A 20,580-nucleotide genomic window follows, 5' to 3' on the forward strand; every position below is an offset into this window, starting at 1 on the left:
ATTGTATAAGTAGCGGCACACCTGCAGTAAAAAAACGTACTGATTATTCCTTTTCTAGACAACTAGACAAATTTTTGATTGCAGGCAACTCAGCCCAGCACTGCAGAGTTCAGTTGTAAGAGGTCATTACTTGCTTAAAAGACTTAAGATGGCTCTTGAATCTGAAAAAGTAAAAATTACAGCAAAAACACATACAGGAATTTCTTGGACCCATATTGTACTTCAGAAAACGGGAGTGTCATCTTCCAAGAGACAAAATAAAAAGGATTATCGGTCAAACATCACAGGCATTAAAACCCACCTCCATGTCCCTCAGAAAAGCCATGTCCCTTCTGGGTTCCTTTACCTCTCGCATCCCAGCAGTACTGTGTGTGTGAAGCTTCACACAAGGGGACTACAATGGGACTTCTTGAGGAACGAGATTTCCCTGGAAGGGCATCCAGAAGGGCAGATGACACTACCTTCAGAGACTACACATTCCCTTGGTTGATAGTTAAATGTAGAGAAATTAGTCAGGGGAGTACGTTGGGTAAACAGGATTACTTATGTGGTGACTACGGATGCAAGCCCCAGGGGTTGGGGGGCTCATCTAAAAGATTTCATAGTTCAAGCGGTTTGAACAGGAGATCAGATAGTAGTTTCATCGAACATGAAAGAGCTATTAGCAGTAGAACAGGCTGTAGGAGAGCTCTTATTCTCCCTTCAGGGCCACCATGTGAGAGAATTTTTCAGACAATCAAGTAGTGGTGGCTTATCTAAATAATGAGAGGGGAACCCGATCTAGACCCTGGAAGTAGCAGGCCACATTTTTTAGGTAGCGGAGGACAATCTCCTTTCACTGACAGCGCACTACATAAAAGGAAAAAAAAATTATAGAGATTTTCAGAGCCAAAACCAGTTAAGGCAAGGAGAGTGGGTGTTGAAACAGTCAGCCTTCATCCAGATTGTTAGTATGTGGAGCTTCCCAGACAAAGACCTTTCTGCAAACAGTCAGAACAGAAGGGTGAAAGAGCTTTGTTCCTTAGATCCTAGTGGGAGTCCTCGAGTTCTGGACACCTTCTTGATTCCTTGGAATCACAGTCTGGCCAGTGCATTTCCCCCAATGATTTTGATACTAGCTGTCTTGATGAAGAACAGAGAGGACAGAGTGAGGGTTATACTAATTGCCCCATTTTTGCCAAAAAGGACGTGGTTCTCCTGGTTAAAGATAATGTCGGTCATCAACTCTTGGGGGGGGTGTTTCCGGAGATTCTGGACCATCTCTCCCAGGGGCTGGTGCACTCCCTCGTAGCAAATCTGCATTTGACAGCTTGGAATTTGAGTGGGTGTTATTGAAGGGTAAAGGATGTTCTCCTAATTTAATTTCTACCTTACTTCAGAGTAGGAGGGCTGTCAAACCCTAAGGCTTACGTTAAGACCTGGAAAAATTTCTTTCCACCTCAGGGGCAAAGGTGCAAGAAGAGGTACCAAATACTTCCATCCTAAAGTTCCTACAGAGGGCTAGAAACAAGTAACAAGGCCTTACTACGAATACTCTTACAGTCCAGGCTTCTACGCTGGGATCCCTGTATTATTATAACCTGGCAGGTAATCACTGGGTCTACTGGTTTCCTAGGGTTTTTTCTAGGTCTAAACCCAGTTTTAGGTACACCACAAGAGCAGTTTCAACCTCCTGGCGGAAAAGTCGGATGTTTCCATGTAGTAAATTTAAAAGGCAGCAACATGGTCTTCTCCGTCAATTTTCTATAAGCACTATAGTTTGGATCTGGCCTCTTCCTCTGATCTCACCTTTGGAAGAAGGATTCTGCAGACTGTGTTCCCTTCCTCAATTCTAATTCTCTGTAATTCACTCTGAGGTACTGTCACAGGTGAGAGAAAAAAACATAATTACTTACGGGTGATGTGATGTTCCAGGGCCCATGACAGCACCCTTATATTCTCTCCCATCACATGTGGGTTAGCACATTTTGTTTTTTTGTGTAAGTCACAGTATGTTTAAGGCATTATGGTGTTGATATTTCAACTGTTGTAATGACCATTGGAGGTCCTCTCATGCTGTGTAATCCAACTGATGCGAGGGAGAGCTTTTTATCCTGTAGGTTTCCTTTCCTCCGTGGTCTAAAAAAATCCCATCACCAGTAAGTAATTACATAATTTTTGCCTAGACTATTATTTCAGATCTCTGATTAGAATATTCACTGATGCTGTCCGAACATCTATGTCTCTTCACATAATTAACCCCTTTCCAACAATGGGCATAAATTTATTCCGATGTTCGACTCACTCCCTTTTATGTGGGCTCTGGCAGTGAACCCACATCTTTCCCGGCACATGTCAGCTGTTTTGAACAGCTGACATGTGCCCAGAAGAGCCGTGGGTGGAATCGTGATCCACCCGCGGGTATTAACCCTTTAAATGCCGCTGTCAAATGCTGACAGAGGCATTTAACATGCGCTTCCAACAATCGTGCCGGAAATCCCACCCACGGGTGACTCCGTCACGTGATCGAGGGTCACCGATGGGTCGGCTTGACAACCAGAGGTCTCCTAGTGGTCGGCTCTCATTGCAAGTGAGTAATTCTGCTACATACAGGTGATCTGATCATTGCCTGTATGTAGCAGAGCCGATCGAGTTATGGTAGCTTCTAGTCTCACATGGAGACTATTGAAGCATAAAAAAAAAAAAAAAAAAAAATCAAACATACACATATATTTGGAATTGGCGCGTTCAGAATCGCCCGATCTATCAATAAAAAAAAGGATTAACCTGATCGTTAAGTGGAGTAGCAAGAAAAAAGTCAAAACGTCAGAATTATGTTTTTTTGGTCACCATGACATTGCATGAAAATGCAATAATGGGCAATCAAAAGATTGTATCTGCACCAAAATGGTATCATTAAAAATGTCAGCTCGGCGAGCAAAAAATAAGCTCTCACCCAACCCGAGAGCATGAAAAATGGAGACGCTACAGGTATCGAAAAGTGACGCAATTTTTTTTTTTAACAAAGTTTCGGTTTTTTTTCACCACTTAGATAAAAAAGAATCTAGACATGTTTGGTGTCTATGAACTCATAATGACCTGGGGAATCATAATGTCAGGTCAGTTTTAGCATATAGTGAACCTAGTAAAAAAGCAATACAAAAAACAAGTGTGGGATTGTACTTTTTTCGTAATTTCACCTCATTTGGAATTCTTTTCCCATTTTTGAGTGCACGACATGGTAAAACCAATGGTATCATTCAAAAGTACAACTCGTCCCACCAAAAACAAACCCTCACATGGCCATTTTGACCAAAAAAGTAACAAAGTTACGGCTCTGGGAGAAGAGGAGCAAAATATAAAACAAAAAATACCTCTGGTCGTTAAGGGGTTAATATTAGTTTCTCCGTATGCAGACATATTGACAATGGGAATCAATTCACGTGCAAGTTTTTATTTGCGCAAATATCATGTGGTTGTTTTTGAACCAGAACTTTTTTCCTCTACCTTGATTCTTCTTTTTATAGACCTCCTATAAATTATATTAATTAATAAAACAAGCTCTTCATTAAATAAATTATATTTAATAAATATTTGCCAACCTTATATACAAAATTAAAACTATAAAATAGAAGATACAATTTTTCATCTGTAATATTCAGTTCCTGCATTTGTTTCATTATCTGATATCTCGTTACTAATGCAAATTGTGAAGCAGAAAAATAAATAATTTAGTGTTAGCTTTTTGCAGCATTAATATCATGTGTGTACTCCAGATTTGAATGGAGTATCATTGTCTTCTTAGCCTATAAATGTCTATTTAATTATGTTGTAAAGGAGACATCTGCCGTCCTTGCATTGTATTTGTAAGAGTCGGAATAAAGATTTTTTTGTTGTACACAATGCCATATCTAGATTTTACACAATTTTTTTAGGGACATAAAGTAACTTTCCAGCACCTAATCATATAAATACTGTACATTGTAAACAAGATTTCCAGTTACATTATAGTATGTCCAAAATATCACACTTTGTTCAATACAATTTAAATATAAAATATATTCTTAACTCTGGTTTGCTTTTCTACTGTGTAGTCTGCAGCATATTTTCATATTTTTCATTCATTACATTTTTTCTTACCCCCTTTCCGACAATGGGCGTAAATTTACGCCAATGTCGGACACCCTCCCTTTGATGCAGGCTCCAGCAGTGAGCCCACATCTTTCCCAGCACATGTCAGCTGTTTTGAACAGCTGACATGTGCCCGCTGACAGGCATGACAACCAGAAGTCTCCTGGAGACCTCTATGGCTGTCACTGCCGGATTGCTGTGAATGCCACCCAGTGGTCGGCGTTCAAAGCAAGTGAGTAATTCTGCTACATACAGGTGATCTGATCGTCGCCTAAATGTAGCTGAGACGATCTGGTTATGGCAGCTTCTAGTCTGCCATGGAGACTATTGAAGAATACCAAAAGTTAAAAAATAATCTTTTTAAAAATATAAAAAAAATGTAAAAGTTCAAATCACCCCCCTTTCACCCCAATTCAAAATAAAACAATTAAAAAGCAAACATACACATGTTTGGTATTGCTGCGTTCAGAATCTCCCGTTCTATCATATACAAAAAAAGATTAACCTGATCTTTAAAAGGCATAGTGAGAAAAAAAGTCAAAAAAACGCCAGAATTACGTGTTTTTGGTCGCCACAACATTGCATTAAAATGCAATAACAGGCAATCAAAAGATCGTATCTGCAACAAAATGATATCATTAAAAATCTGAGCTCGGTGAGCAAAAAAATAAACCCTCAACCAACCCGAGATCACCAAACATGGAGATGCTGCGGGTATCAGAAAATGACACAATTTTTTTTCTTTTTAACCAAGTTTGGAATTTTTTTTCAACACTTAGATAAAAAAGAAACTAGACATGTTTGCTGTCTATGAACTCGTAATGACCTGGAGAATCATAATGGCAGGTCAGTTTTAGCATAAAGTGAATGTAGTAAAAAAGCAAAACAAAAAAACAGTGTGGGATTGCACTTTTTTTGCAATTTCACCGTACATGGAATTTTGTTCCCGTTTTCGAGTACACAACGTGGTAAAACCAATGTTGTTGTTCAGAAGTGCAACTCATCCCACAAAAACAAAGCCCTCACATGGCCATTTTGACCAAAAAATGAAAAAAATTATGCCTCTGGGAAGAAGGGGAGTAAAAAATGAAAATGCAAAACCAAAAATACCTCTGGTCGTTAAGGGGTTAATCAAGTTCATGTTTCTTTGGTTAGACAAATTTAGTTACTCATACAATCGGCTTTCTGCCACAATTATAGCACCATGCAAATGCCTATAAGCAAATACATTAATACATTAATCTATTCACATTTTCATTCAGACGTGATCATGATTATAGACGTAGAGGGGAAAGCCGGTAGCTAGACCAGGTACATTAACAACTCTGCATTACATTGATTAGGTCGTGGAACCAGTAGTACGGCCATTTCCCCAAAGTGTGCCAGGAGCTCCTTTTCAACATAACAATGCCAGACTGCAGGTTACTCATGCTACTGTGAGCAGTCTGCTTGACTTAAACAACATGAAACCATGGTCTTCAGCATCTCCAGACTTGTCCCCATGGAGTGCATCTGGGAGATCATTGGTCAGCAATTGCAAAGGAAGCTGTCAGCAGAAGATCTTGATGATTTGTATGTCCAAGTGTATTCAGTATGGTAGAACATTCCATAGACAACCATTAATAACCTTATTGCTAGCATGGCAAGGTGTGTAAGTGTGTGTATTTTTGCACATGGTGCTCATATTAAATAGTGAGAAAATTGAGCTGTTTTAAAAATGTTGTTAATTTTTTTCATCATTTGCTTATCATAAATGATATGTCTATCAATCCTGTGATTTCCATAACTCTAAGACTTTTCCTTCTTGGTGTTGCAATTTCAGTGTTGATGAGTAATTACATATATAGTGGCATGTAAAAGTTTGGGTACCCCTCGTCAAAATTACTGACCAGTTACGCAAGTAGAAGTTGAATTGATCTCTAAAAGGCCTAAAGTTAAAGATAACACATTTCCTTTGTATTTTAGGCAAAAAATATACATATTTTACATTTTAAAAATTACAAAAAGGAAGATGGGCCAAACCCCCACTTGACTGCAAAAGACGGTCAGAAAGATTTAGCAGACTATCGATTGTGGTACATTTTTCTACTGTTCAGAGACATCTGCACAAATATGGCCTTCATGGAAGAGTCATCATAAGAAAACCTGTTATGATTGAGTCACCGTAGGAGGCAAAAACAGAAATGCTAGCTAAGTCCAGAAAACCAGAGAAGTTGGCAACTATCAGATTGCAGACCCCTGAACCTATCAACACAACTAGCAGTAGCCGTGGGGGGTTCCTACGATGACCTAGACCCCTCGATCACAGCCGGAGAGATACATAGGCCTAAAGAAGGAAAGGGGAAATCTAACTGCCCCAGAGCAGACCCCAAAGCAATAGGCAGCCCCCCACATATAATGACGGTGAAGCAAGATGAAAACATTTACACAGACAGAAAGACAGACTGAGCAAAGACGGGGCCAAAAACTACCTAGATAGGAACGGATAGGAAGGCTGCTGTCTGCAATCTGCCAAAACCCTATCAGAGACAAAAGCCAACAAGCTGATATAAAAATGGCCCTGAAGCATCTAAGCTTCAAAAACTAAATCAGCACTCAGGTACTTTCAGAAGACAGAGCTAACGGAACACTGCACACTCCAGCAGGGAGTGGCAGAATCCAAAAAGCAAGAAAAACAAAAACAAATCTTAAATGCAAAAAGGCAAAACAGAAAACTTAGCTTTAGGAGAGCAGGAATCAGACTGGTGTCCAAGAGTCAACAGAGAAATCACCCGCAGGGCAGAAAGGGCGTAGGCTGCCTTAAATCCAGTCAGTGACTCCACTCAGCCAATCGTCTTCATCAGTCCCAGGTGCCTGATAATCAGGCTCACTACCTTCCTTCACTAGAATAGAGAGTTCACCAGGCCTCAGTGACGGAGGGGAAAATGAACTCACAACAAAAATCTCTCCTGCGTCCTCACCATAAAATTCAGCGTAAGAAGTATGCAACAGAATATCTAAACATGCATTTTGAAAACACATACTGTGGACCAATGAGGTTAAAATAGACTTCTTTAGCCACAATGATCAAAGGTATGTGTGGAGAAAAAAAGGACACAGAATTTCAGGAAAAGAACATCTCCCCATCTGTTAAGCATTGGGGTGGATGAATCATGCTTTGGGGTTGTGTTGCAGCCAATGGCATGGGGTACACTTTATGGGTAGAGGGAAGAATGCATTCAATTAAATTTCAAAAATTCTTGATGCAAACATAACATCATCTGTAAAAAAGCTGCAGTTAAAAAGAGGATGGCTTTCACAAATGGATAATGATCCTAACACACGTCAAAATGCACAATAGACTACTTCAAAAGACGCAAGCTGATGGTTGTACAATGGACCTCGCTGTCCCCTGATCTGAACATCTTTTGTGAAATCTGTTGCTAGACCTCAAAAGAGCAGCGTGTACATGATGACACATGAATTTCACAGAACTGGAAAAAAATTCCAAAGAATGGATGAAAATCCCGCAAACAAGAATTCAAAGAGTCTTGGCTGATACTTTCAAAAGGGGGTGCTATTAGGTACTAACCAAGCAGAGTGCCCAAACTTTTGCACCGGCCTTTTTGTAATTTTTAAAATGTAAAAGATGAAATATATATATCCATATGTATATATATATATATTTCTAAATACAAAGGAAATGTGCTAACTTTAGGCCTTTTAGAGAACATTACATCTTTAAGTTGCTTAACTGTTTACTGTTAACACTAATTTTGACCAGGGGTGTCCAAACTGTTATATGCCACTGTATATACATACACTGTGTATATATATATATATATATATATATATATGTACACACACACACCTACAAGTATATAAAAAAATATATCTAAGCACACACACATATATATATATATATATATATATATATATATATAATATTAGAGTACAGATGCATATTTGTGCATTTTCTGTGAGATACTTATCTGCATCTGTTGTGTATGACATAACCATGTATACAGGAACAAAAGAAAAATATTCTGAAAGCCAGTACATTGCATAGCCTCACAATCACAGCTGAGCTTGTGCAGGGTTCAAACAAAATGACCACTGCTTTTGCAAAACTAAGTCAGGTACCATATATCACTACTGCATGCAAAATCTAATTATGATATATATGATGTCCACAAGAACATCAATATTACAGGTCATAAGTTATACTTACTATATTAAATCACCAACTTATTCAGTAATTCCTGTCTTGATTATTTTTTTAAATTAATTATATTTATACCCTATAAATTTCTTGCCAATTAAAGGTCTGTGTATTGTGGCCTTAATTACTTATTTTGTTAAATTATACCACATAAAAAATATCATTCATTAAGTTGTGATCTCGCTATTCCTGCTAATAAAGAGCTTCTTTCTGCTGCAAGTGCCATGGCACGAAACATTGAGTTTTCATCTGACAACAGGACTGATGGCTTGTCAAACTCCATGATCTTCAAAAGGAAAAAAAAATAGTAAAAAGTTAGAAATGATTATACAATACATCAGAAAATTAATGTTACATATAATGTGCATGTATATAAAAGATCAGGGGCGTTACTGTAGTGGGTGCATGGGCTGGTGTCACACCCCGGCATGGCAGGGCCCAAATGATCCTTTTGGCCATTATTAGGCTGTGTTCACACGTAGCGTTTTTTTTTTGCTTTTTCGGGGCTTTTTTTTACAAGCGGAATCGCCGCGAAAACGCAAACAAACCCCGCCTCCCATACAATACTATGGGATTCCGCAATGCTGTGCTAATGCTGTGGATTTTTCCACTGCGGAATCACATCACGGAAATATCCGCAGCATGCTCATTCCTTTTGCAGAATCACGGGGATTCTGCACCCATAGGATTGCATTGAAACGCTCATTTTACGCATGTGGCTATGCCCACCATGCGTGAAGTGAGCGCTTCATGTGCGGATGGTACCCAAGGTCTGGAGGAGGGGAGACTCTCCTCCCGGCCCTGGGTACCATAATCCTGTAAAAAATAAATTAAAATAAAAAATATTGTTATTCTCACCTTCCGACGGCCCCCGATCTTCTTCCCGCCTCTCTCCACGCTCCCGGCATCTTCCGGTCCCGGTAATGCTTTGCGCGAATGACCGCGATGACGTTGCACTCTCGCGAGCGTGACGTCATCGCAGGTCCTTCGCGCAAAGCATCACTGGGATCGGAAGATGCCGGGAGCGCCGCAGAGCAGTTCGGGGGCCGTCGGAAGGTGAGAATAACAATATTTTTTATTTTTTACATCCTATCTTTTACTACTGATGCCACATGGGCAGCATCAATTGTAAAAAGTTGCTCACACTCGTCAAACACTATGTTTGATGAGTGTGACCAACATGTCAAACAGTTTTCCAAGCGATGCTGCAGATCGCTTGGAAAGCGCTAGCATTCTGCAAGCTAATTACGCTTGCAAAATGTTAGTTTTTCGCGAGAATTCCGCATGCGAATTTCCCGCGATTTTCAGGCGTGGGAGTTGCGGAATTGCCATGGAAATTTCCGTGGCAATTCCACACGTGTGCACATAGCCTTAAGAATCCTTGGTGGTTGGGGAATTATTTATTTAAATAAATAATTTAAAAAAGCGGCGTGGGGTCCCCCCTATTTTTGACGACCAGCCTGACTAAAGCCGACAGCTGAGGGCTGATATTCTCAGGCTGGTAAGGGGCCATTGATCTTGGCCCCCCCAGCCTAAAAACAGCAGCCCCCAGCTGCCCAGAAAAGGTGCATCTATTAGATGCGCCTAATCTGGAGTTTTGCCCAGTTCTTCCCACTTACCCTGTAGCGGTGGCAAGTGGGGTAATAAAGGGGTTAATGCCACCTTTCTATTCTAAGGTGACATTAAGCCTGGATTAGTAATGGAGAGGTGTCAATAAGACACCGATCCATTACTAATCCTACAGTAAATAAAGGGTTAAATAAACACACTCACACAATAAAAATAAATTATTTTAATGAAAGAATTCAACGCACACATTTTTATAATCTTTATTACACTGGTAATCCCTTTGCAAAGCCATCGATCTTCTGAAAAAAAGGTGAACATAATAAACCAATAATATACATTACCTGTCCGGCGCTCAGTCACGTCCCACGGCGTAAACCCATCTCGGGGGTTAATATATTTACAGTCAGAGCGCTGCTATCACAGCCGCTCCCGACTGTAAACTGACTGGGGAATGAATGGAGCAGAGCGCTGACTCAGTGATGAGCGGTGACGTCACCGCTAGTTACAGAGCAGGCGCCGGCTGCTCCCATTCATTCTGCAGTCATTTACAGTTGGCAGTGGCTGTATTAGCAGCGCTCCGACTGTAAATATATAAACCCCCGAGATGGATTTACGCCGTGGGATGTGACTGAGCGCCGGACAGGTAATGTATATACACTGCGTTCCAAATTATTATACAAATTGGATTTAAGTGTCATAAAGATGTAATTTTTTGTTTTTCAAATAAACTCATAGATGGTATTGTGTATCAGGGCTCTTTGGATCACTGAAATCAATCTCAAATTCCTGTGATAATTAGTTTACCAGGTGAGCCCAATTAAAGGAAAACTACTTAAGAATGATGTTCCACATTATTAAGCAGGGCACAGGTTTCAAGGAATTTAGGAAAGAAAAAAGACCTCTCTGCTGCTGAAAAGCATAAAATAGTGCAATGCCTTGGTCAAGAGATGAAAACATTAGATATTTCCCAAAAATTTAAACGTGACCATCGTACTGTTAAGAGATTTGTGGTTGATTCTGAGCACAGACATGTTTGTGCTGATAAAGGCAGAATGAGGAAGGTTTCTGCCAGGCAAGTTCATCGGATTAGGAGAGCAGCTGCTAAAAAGCCATTACAAACCAGCAAACAGATATTTAATGCTGCTGGTGCCTCTGGAGTCCCTCGAACCTCATGGTGTAGGATCCTTCAAAGGCTTGCTGTGGTGCATAAACCTACTATTCGGCCACCCCTAAAAAGTGTTCACAAGCAGAAATTGTAGCAGTGGGTCCAGACATACATGAAGACTATTTTTCATATAGTCTTGTTTACTGATGAGTGTCGAGCAACCCTGGATGGTCCAGATGGATGGTTGGTGGATGGCCACTATGTCCCAACAAGGCTGCGACTTCAGCAAGGAGGAGGAGGAGTCATGTTTTGGGCCGGAATCATGGGGAAACAGCTGGTAGGGCTCTTTAAGGTTCCTGAAGGTGTGAAAATGACCTCTGCAAAGTACTGTATATAGAGTTTCTGACTGACAGCTGTCTTCCATGGTATAAAAAGCAGAAATGTGCCTTCAAGAGCAAAATCCTCTTCATGCATGACAATGCACCATCTCATGCTGCAAAGAATACCTCTGAGTCATTGACTGCTATAGGCATAAAAGGAGATAAACTCATGGTGTGGCCACCATCTTCCCCTGACCTCAACCCTGTTGAGAACCTTTGGAGTATCATCAAGCAAAAGATCTATGAGGGAGGCAGGTCACATCAAAACAGCAACTCTGGGAGGCTATTCCGACTTCATGCAAAGAAATCCAAGCAGAAACTCTCCAAAAACTCCCAAGTTCAATGGATGCAAGAATTGTGAAGGTGATGTCATAGAAGGGTTCCTATGATAGCATGTAACTTGGCCTGTTAGGATGTTTTGGCGTTAAATAGCTTTTTGTTCAGTGAATGTGACCTCCTAATGCTGCAAATTCCACAAATGAACATTTTCAGTTCTTTAAAACAGATCAAATGTTTAGAAATTCTACTGTGCCTAATAATTTGGAACAGTGCAATTTGAGTTTTTATTCATTTTGGAGATTATACTGTTATCATTGGGAGGTTTCTTCAATAAAATTTGATGTATACTCTAACGGGTGATGACTTTTATTAGACTGACTGTCATTTGTACTGACTATTTAGGAAAATCATAGAAAAATATAATTTGCATAATAATTTGGAACATAGTGTATTTGCTTTATTATTTTCAACTTTTTTTCAGAAGACCGAGGGCTTCACAAAGGGATTACCAGTGTAATAAAGATTTAAAAAAATGTGTGTGTTGTATTCTTTAATTAAAATAATTTATTCTTATAGTGTGAGTGTTTATTTAACCCTCTATTTACTGTAGGATTAGTAATGGATTGGTGTCTTATTCACATCTCTCCATTACTAATCCAGGCTTAATGTCACCTTATAATAGAAAGGTGGCATTAACCCCTTTATTACCCCACTTGCCACCACTACAGGGCAAGTGGGAAGAGCTGGGCAAAGCTCCAGATTAGGTGCATCTAATCGATGCGCCTTTTCTGGGCAGCTGGGTGCTGCTGTTTTTAGGCTGGGGGGCCAAGATCAATGGCCCCTTACCGGCCTGAGAATATCAGCCCTCAGCTGCCGGCTTTAGTCAGGTTGGTTGTCAAAAAAAGGGGGGACCCCACGCCGCTTTTTTAAATTATTTATTTAAATAATTAAAAAAACAGCGTGGGGACCCCTCTATTCTTCACAACCAACCTGGCTGAAGCTGACAGCTGAGGACTGCAGCCCCCAGCTGTAAGTTTCTTCTGGTTGGTTAAGAAAATGAGGGCAACCCCACTTCGAGTTTTCATTGGTTCTTCTCTCCTGCCGGCAGAGCAGGAGAGAAGAATCACAGCCGCGGTCAGCACCAGCCACCGGGAACAGCGCGTACAGTAGCCGCTACTTCCCGGCGGCCGTCCATGAGCACGGAGGACTGTGTGAACAGTTCTCCTTGTGCACGTGTGCAGCACATGTTGCGGGCCATGTGTCCATGTTAAAACGGACACGTCTCCGTGTTTTGCACACGGACACACGGTCCGTGAAAACACGCTGACATCTGCATAGACCCATTCATTTGAATGGGTCTATGTGTGTCAGTGTCTCCGGTACGTGAGAAAACTGTCACTACACGTACCGGAGACACTCACGTGTGAAACCGGCCTTAGGGTGAGTGCACACAGTGCGGATTCAGCTGCGGATTTTTCTGCGCGGATTTGCAGGTAAATCCTCAGGTAAAATGACCTGCGTTTTACCTGCGGATTTGCCTGTGGTTTTCTCCTGCGTTTTGACACTTGTACAATGGAACAGGTGTCAAACCGCTGCAAAATCCGCAGAAAGAATTGACATGCTGCGGATTTAAAACCGCATCAAATCCGCATGGAAAAATCCGCAGCATGTGCATTGCGGTTTTTAAAATCCATTGGTTAACATTGTACTGTACCTTGCTTGCGGATCTGCAGCGGATCCGCAGAGGCTAATCCGCTGCGAATCCGCAGCAAAATCCGCACCATGTACACACACCCTTACAGTCCTCCTTGCATATAAGAGGAACAAAGTTCCTAATTTCTACTGATCAGAGGGGTCCCAACGGTTGGGTGTGTCATTCATTTATCACTTATGCAGATCCAGAATACCAAAAAAAAAGAAAAAAAACTAAAATGAATTTTCTAACAAAATCTGCAAATATATTACATTTTTGAAATTAAGGTTTAGCTGCCTGGCCAAATTATATAGTTGTGTTCTACATGTTATGCAGCACCCATAATTATGAGAGTAAGGTTAGTTTCCAATAACATATGCAGTCACAACTTAGTCTGCATTATGGGCACAAAAACTGGACATCGGTGGCTGTACTGAACAGAACATAGAATTCCCATATGGTAAATGTAACTTTGGTTCATGAGAATAGAGGGGGGCCCCTGTACTTTGCAATAGACTGGAAAATGCAGCCAGATTACAGTGGTTTGAATTCAGCCTGTGAAATGTATTAGAAAATATATACAGTCAGTGGCATGTAAAAGTTTGGACACCCCTGGTCAAAATTACTGTTATTGCAAACAGTTAAGCAAGTTGAAGATGAAATTAACTTTAACCCCTTAACGATCAAGCCATTTTATAGGTTAATGACCAGGCCTTAATTTTGGTCAGACCACTGTCACTTTATTTGCTTATAACTCTGGAACGCTTCAATGGATCCCGCTGATTCTGACGATGTTTTTTCGTGACATATTGTACTTCATGTTAGTGGTAAAATTTCTTCGATACAACTTGCGTTTATTTATGAAAAAATGGAAATATGGCAAAAAAAATTTAAATTTTAAAATTTTCAAACTTTTAATTTTTATGCCCTTAAATCAGAGAGATATGTCACAAAAAATAGTTAATAAATAACATTTCCCTCATGTCTACTTTACATCAGCACAATTTTGGAACCAAAATTTTTTTTTGTTAGGAAGTTATAAGGGTTAAAATTTGACCAGCGATTTCTCATTTTTACAACAAAATTTACAAAACCATTTTTTTAGGGACCACCTTACATTTGAAGTCACTTTGAAGGGTCAATATGACAGCAAATACCCAAAAGTGACACTATTCTAAAAACTGCACCCCTCGAGGTGTTCAAAACCACATTCAAGAAGTTTATTAACCCTTTAGGTACTTCACAAGAATTGAAGCAATGTGGAAGGAAAAAATTAACATTTAACTTTTTTACCCCCAAATTTTTCTTCGGACACAATTTTTTTTATTTTGTCAAGGGTTTCAGGAGAAAATGAATCACAATATTTGTTGTGCAATGTCTCCTGAGTACACCGATACCCCATGTGTGGAGGAAAACCAATCTTTAGGCGCACCGCAGTGGTCAGAAGGGAAGGAGCATCGATTGAGATTTTGAATGTCAAATTGGCTGGAATCGAGAGCGGACGCCATGTCGCGTTTGGAGAGGCCCTGATGTACCTAAACAGTGGAAACCCCCCATAAGCGACCCCGTTTTGGAATCTAGAGCCCCCAAGGGACTCATTTAAATGTGTGGTGAGCACTTTGAATCCCCAAGGGCTTCACAGAAGGTTATAACATAGAGCTGTAAAATTAAAAAATCATTTTTTTCCACAAAAATGATCTTCTCATCCCCAATTTTTATTTTCCCAAGAGCAACAGGACACCAAAAGTTATTGTGCAATTTGTCCTGAGTATGCTGATACCCCATATGTGGGGTAAATCACTATTTGGGCGCATTGCAGAGCTCGGAAGGGAAGAGCGCCATTTGACTTTTTTGGCTGGAATTGAGATCGAACACAATGTCGTGTTTGGAGAGTCTCTGATGTGCCTAAACAGTGGAAACCCCCCACAATTGACCCCATTTCGGAAACTAGACCCCCCAAGGAACTTATCTACATGTGTGGTGAGAGCTCTGAACCCTCAAGGGCTTCACAGAAGTTTATAATGTAGAGCCGTAAAATTAAAAAAATCTTTTCATCCTCAATTTTTATTTTCCCAAGGGTAAAAGGACCCCAAAAGTTGTTGTGCAGTTTGTCCTGAGTACGCAGATACCCCCATATGTGGGGGTAAACCACTGTGTGGGTGCATGGCAGATCTCAGAAGGGAAGGAGCGCTGTTTGACTTTTTCAGCACAAAATTGGCTGGAATTGAGATCGGACGCCATGTCACGTTTGGAGAGACCCTGATGTGCCTAAACAGTGGAAACCCCCACAAGTGACACCATTTTGGAAACTAAACCCCCCAAGGAGCTTATCTAGATGTGTGGTGAGCACTTTGAATCCCCAAGTGCTTCACAGAAGTTTATAACGTAGAGCCGTGAAAATAAAATAATCATATTTTTTCAACAAAAATGATCTTTTTGCCCACAAATTTTTATTTTCACAAGGGTAATAGGAGAAATAGGACCCCAAAAGTTGTTGTGCAATTTGTCCTGAGTACGCTGATAACCCATATGTGGGGTGGAACCACTGTTGGGTGCATGGCAGAGCTCAGAAGGGAAGGAGCGCTGTTTTGGAATGCAGACTTTGATTGAATAGTCTGTGGGCGTCATGTTGCATTTGCAAAGCCCCTGATGTGACTAAACAGTGGAAACCCCCCACAAGTGACCCCATTTTTGAAACTAGACCCCCCAAGGAGCTTATCTAGATGTGTGATGAGCACTTTGAACCCCAAGTGCTTCACAGAAGTTTATAAAGTAGAGCCGTGAAAATAAAATAATCATATTTTTTTCCACAAAATTGATCTTTTTGCCCAGAAATTTTTATTTTCACAAGGGTAACAGGAGAAATAGGACCTCCAAAGTTGTTGTTCAATTTGTCCTGAGTACGCTGATACCCCATATGTGGGGGGGGAACCACTGTGATCGCCTTAGGGTGATCTTTTGGAGACTGAATGCACAAATCCACAAAAGGTGAAGAATTGGTTTTATTTTTTACGCCGTTCCTCGTGCGGTATCAGTGATATGGCGACTTTATTCCTCAGGTCGGTGTGATTACAGTGATAACAGATTTATATCCTTTTTCCTGTTTAGCTTCTGTCACACACTAAAAGACGTTTTTTTTTTAAATAATTTTTTGTAAGAAATATTTGCATCGCCGTGTTTTGAGAGATATAATTTTTCCGTATTCCGGACGACAGAGTCATGTGTGGGCTTGTTTTTTGCAGGGCGAGCTGGCGTTTTTATTGGTACAATTTTCGGGCACATAACATTTTTTGATCGCTTTCTATTCCGATTTTTGTGGAGGCAGAATGAACAAAAACTAAAAAATTCAGGAATTGATTTTTTTTTCCCCTCCGTTCTGCGTGTGGTAAAATTAGTATGGCAGATTTATTCTTCAGGTCACTACGATTACAGTGATACCTCATTTATATATTTTTTTATGTTTTGGTGTATTTTTCCGCTGATGAAGCTGTATGGTGGCTCTTTTTTTGCGGCATAAGATGACGTTTTCAGTTGTTCCATGTTTATTTATATCCGTCTTTTTGATCGCGTGTTAATGCACTTTTTCCAAGCAGTATGATGATACCGCTTGGAAAAAGTATAATGTGCTACTTTGTGTGGTTTTTTTTTACGGCGTTCACTGAAGGGGTTTATTTTTATTTTTTTTACATAAAAATGTGAATTTTTAGGGTTTTTTTTAATTATTTTTTAATGTTTTTTTTTAAAAAATTTTTAAAAAATGTTTTTTTTTTTTTACCTTGTCCCTTCTTGGGACTTTCACTTTCATTTTAGGTATAATACTTTACAATGCTCCAGCATTGTAATGCATTATACTTATGCTGAAAGCTGCTGACACCATTCTGTAAGCATGCTCTCAACAGTTTTATGTAGGTGGATGACCCAGAGCCTGGTTGTCATGACATCTCCGGGTCATCATGGCACAGGTTGGGCCCCGCAATTACATTGCGGGGATGCCGACCTGAGGCAGCCCCCTACCCTCTGCCTCCCCCCTCTGAACGCTGCGATCGCGCTTGATCGCAGCACTCAGGGGGTTAACAGCGGGGTCAACGGGGGTGCCGCTCCCAGCTGTCAGTGCAGAAGCTCAGCCACTGCAGTGCTGAGCTCCTGCACTGAGATCAGGCAGGAGAGGCTGAAATTTCAGCCTCTACGGCTCGATCGCTGCTGTGCTTGGTCGGTCAGATTGACTGACCAATCACAGCGCTTGGGGTGCAGGGACCGACTGCAAGAGTCCCTGCACCCCTTACCGTGCCTGACAGCTGTCATAGACAGCTGTCTGCACTCAACTGTCACTGCGTGTTTTCACGCAGTGACAATTCAAAGGGATGACGTGCACAGTTCATCCTGGTGCGGGAAGTTACCTCCTGCCATGATGGACTATGCACGTCCATAGACATTAAGGGGTTAAAAGACCTAAACTTTGGGCACCCTTGCAGCTTTGTGTGCTCAGATAACTTTGACCAAGGTTTCAGACCTTAATTAGCCTGTTAGGGTTATGGCTTTTTTCCAAGAATTTTCCAAGGAAAAATGGATGAAAATCCCTCAAATAAGAATTGAAAGACTCTTGGCTGACTACAAAAATCAGTTTGTCTTCAACTTGCTTAACTGTTCACAATAACAGTAATTTTGACCAGGGGTGCACAAAATTTTACATGCCACTGTCACTCTATTGAATTCAATTGATGAAAGTCCATTTTACAATCAAATAGTTACAATATATTTTGGTTTGTACTCATATTTATAAGAAGTGCCAGGTTTTCTATTACTATCGAAATATAGCTAATCTGCCATATATCCGGTGACTTACTTTCCCATGGTCCATCACCATGATTCTGTCACAATGGAACACAGTATTGAGACGGTGCGCTATAATGAGCACAGTGCAGTCACTAAATGCATCATTAATGGTGTCCTGAACCAGTGCATCTGTTTCATTATCAATCGCTGCAGTCGCTTCATCCAACAGTAATATCTAAATTTAATTAAAAATTCTGTTAGAAAAAGTTGTGTCACTGTAACATTTGCCTGAGGCCACAGGCTCAAAATGGCTTCCTCAAACAGACTTGGCACAAGCCATTTTGTCTCACAGATTCCAGAGAAATCCCAATACCCTTTAACCCCTGTACAGGGATCAGGTTTTACAATAAGACCCAGTGGAATGCTACCATGGAAGGGCTGCCATTCAGAGGTAGGAATGGTCGCCAAGCAGGGTCAGAGCCGACATGTCACAAAAGGACAAAATCAGGATCCGTAAGAATAGTCAGAAACAAGCCGGGGTCAAAACAGGAATACACCACACAATCCAGGAGGAGAAGAGGCACACCTAGCCAGGAAACACTAAGCTATATCTGGCAGCTTCCAACAGCAAGCTGAAAGCTTTAGTAGGGCGTGGTGATCTCCTACTGGCTGGAACAGGGAGCTGATGACTTCAACTAGACAACACACATCCATACTGCAAGACTTGATGGCACTACAGGTCCCAGCCACTCTAACCTTAGTGGCTGGACAGAGCCTGCTGTCCAGAGCTTCTGGTTCGTCTGATATCTCTATCACCAGCGCCGCCTGCAGAGTGAATATGGCGGCACAAGGTGACAGAAACAGAAGACGCATGAGTAGGCGCTGGAGGAGATGTGACAGTCATACATTTAAAAACATATGAAAGTGGAATTACATTCTCAGATGTGTGTTGCATTTTCATAGATTATGCCACAAATGTCTAGTTTAAGTGGCTTCCTACCTTAGGAGCCCCAATTTAATTGTCTCTCATTTTCCCGGTGATTGCTAACTGAATTTGGTGTTCATTGTTCACGTGTAGCATTAGGATCAATGGAAGGTGAGACCCACATCTATCATGGCATGTCTTTATGATATGCAATACAGTAATTACCAAAATCCATTAGATATGAAGTCCCTTTCCGTAGTACACTTGATTCCATGTTGTGCGACTGGCTCTGTACATTCTGTTTCTGTTGTATGATTAGGTGACCACTGCAGTCAATCTCTGGCTGCAAGAGTGATCAAAATCACCACTACAGCCAGTCATAAGCTGTAGCAGGCTCAAGAACGTCCTCATTAATATTGTAAGCACTGAGACTGGCGGAGTAGGAGAGACGCAGTAAGGGACTGATAAGTTGATTATTGTTTTATTTATTTTTCATCAAACTGTGCCATTTAAAAAAAGCAGTACTTGTAATTCCTTATGTGTTATGGTAGTTTTCTAAATAGGACAACCCCTTTTAGCATTAATGCTTTTAATTCAGGAGCCGAGGGCCCTTTCTAGCTTTGACACCACCTGAATATTCAATCCAAGCTTTGCTCAATGACCGGCCCTATGTGTCTGATTTAATTACATAGTTCAAGTGATACAGTAGATCCTAAAACATTAAAAGCAAAAATAATGACGTAACAGTGACACATTTCGATTAATAATCAATTGCAATGTTTGCCGGTGTGGCATAAATGGCAAACATGACAAGTAGTATGCCCTGTGTTCCTATGTCCAGTCCACGTACCTGACTGTTCCTCAGTAAAGCCCGTGCCATGCACAACAGTTGACGTTCACCTACTGAGAAATTGCCACCATTTTCTGTCACATGAGCTTGTAATTTTCCATTCAGTTGTTGTACCTAAAATGTTTAGAAATCATTATTTGCTTGATTCTAAAATATATTTGTCTTTTTTGTCATTTGACGGATAAAGTAGATATTATAGATACAGGGTCATATAAAGGTTTGTTGAACCTAGGATAGATTGTATCTACTAATCTTTTATTCTCCACTAATGTTATTACTTTGGCTTTTTGGTCATTTTAGCTTTATGATATGGAAAGCACATTGTTATGTATATATATCATAATATATAACCAGTGTGCAAGACATGAAATATAAGATTCGGACAAACATTGACTTTGGCAATAACAAACATCACATGGGAAAAATTGTGGTTCTCCATTTCAGCATAAGTGTATGGGAACTATTTGAGAGCTGGAGATTTTCATGACTATGAGACACAAGTTGCTAAGAAAGTGAAATCATTAGTTTTTTCTTAAAGCTTGTGTGTTCTGGACACTGCATCTTGCTGGTTGCAACACAACCGTATTCACTTAAATTATGCTGCAATTTAGTAGAACAATAGCCCAATGATTAGCTAATCGGCATATGTGGAGGACAAAGTTGCCTTGGAGCCAGCTTAAGGGCTCTAGAATTTT

The 20,580-nt window shown here is 40.5% G+C and overlaps 1 protein-coding gene across 1 annotated transcript in view; it reads right to left on the reverse strand.

The window, feature by feature from the left end:
* Nucleotides 1-3,543: 3,543 nt before the first annotated feature.
* The window catches only part of LOC141101443 (ATP-binding cassette sub-family C member 5-like), a 206,767-nt gene continuing 189,730 nt past the window's right edge, over nt 3,544-20,580 (reverse strand). The window contains exons 28-30 of the mRNA XM_073590542.1: nt 19,886-19,999; nt 18,181-18,345; nt 3,544-8,597 (exon numbers count right to left, since the gene is read on the reverse strand). Of these exons, the coding sequence (XP_073446643.1) occupies nt 8,472-8,597; nt 18,181-18,345; nt 19,886-19,999 (405 nt within the window). The 3' untranslated portion in view covers nt 3,544-8,471. The remainder of the gene's footprint in view (nt 8,598-18,180; nt 18,346-19,885; nt 20,000-20,580) is intronic.

Source organism: Dendrobates tinctorius, unplaced genomic scaffold (genome assembly GCF_039654945.1).
Source record: "Dendrobates tinctorius isolate UK_male_01 unplaced genomic scaffold, ASM3965494v1 ptg000117l, whole genome shotgun sequence".
In the NCBI taxonomy this organism is placed as follows: Eukaryota; Metazoa; Chordata; class Amphibia; order Anura; family Dendrobatidae; genus Dendrobates; species Dendrobates tinctorius.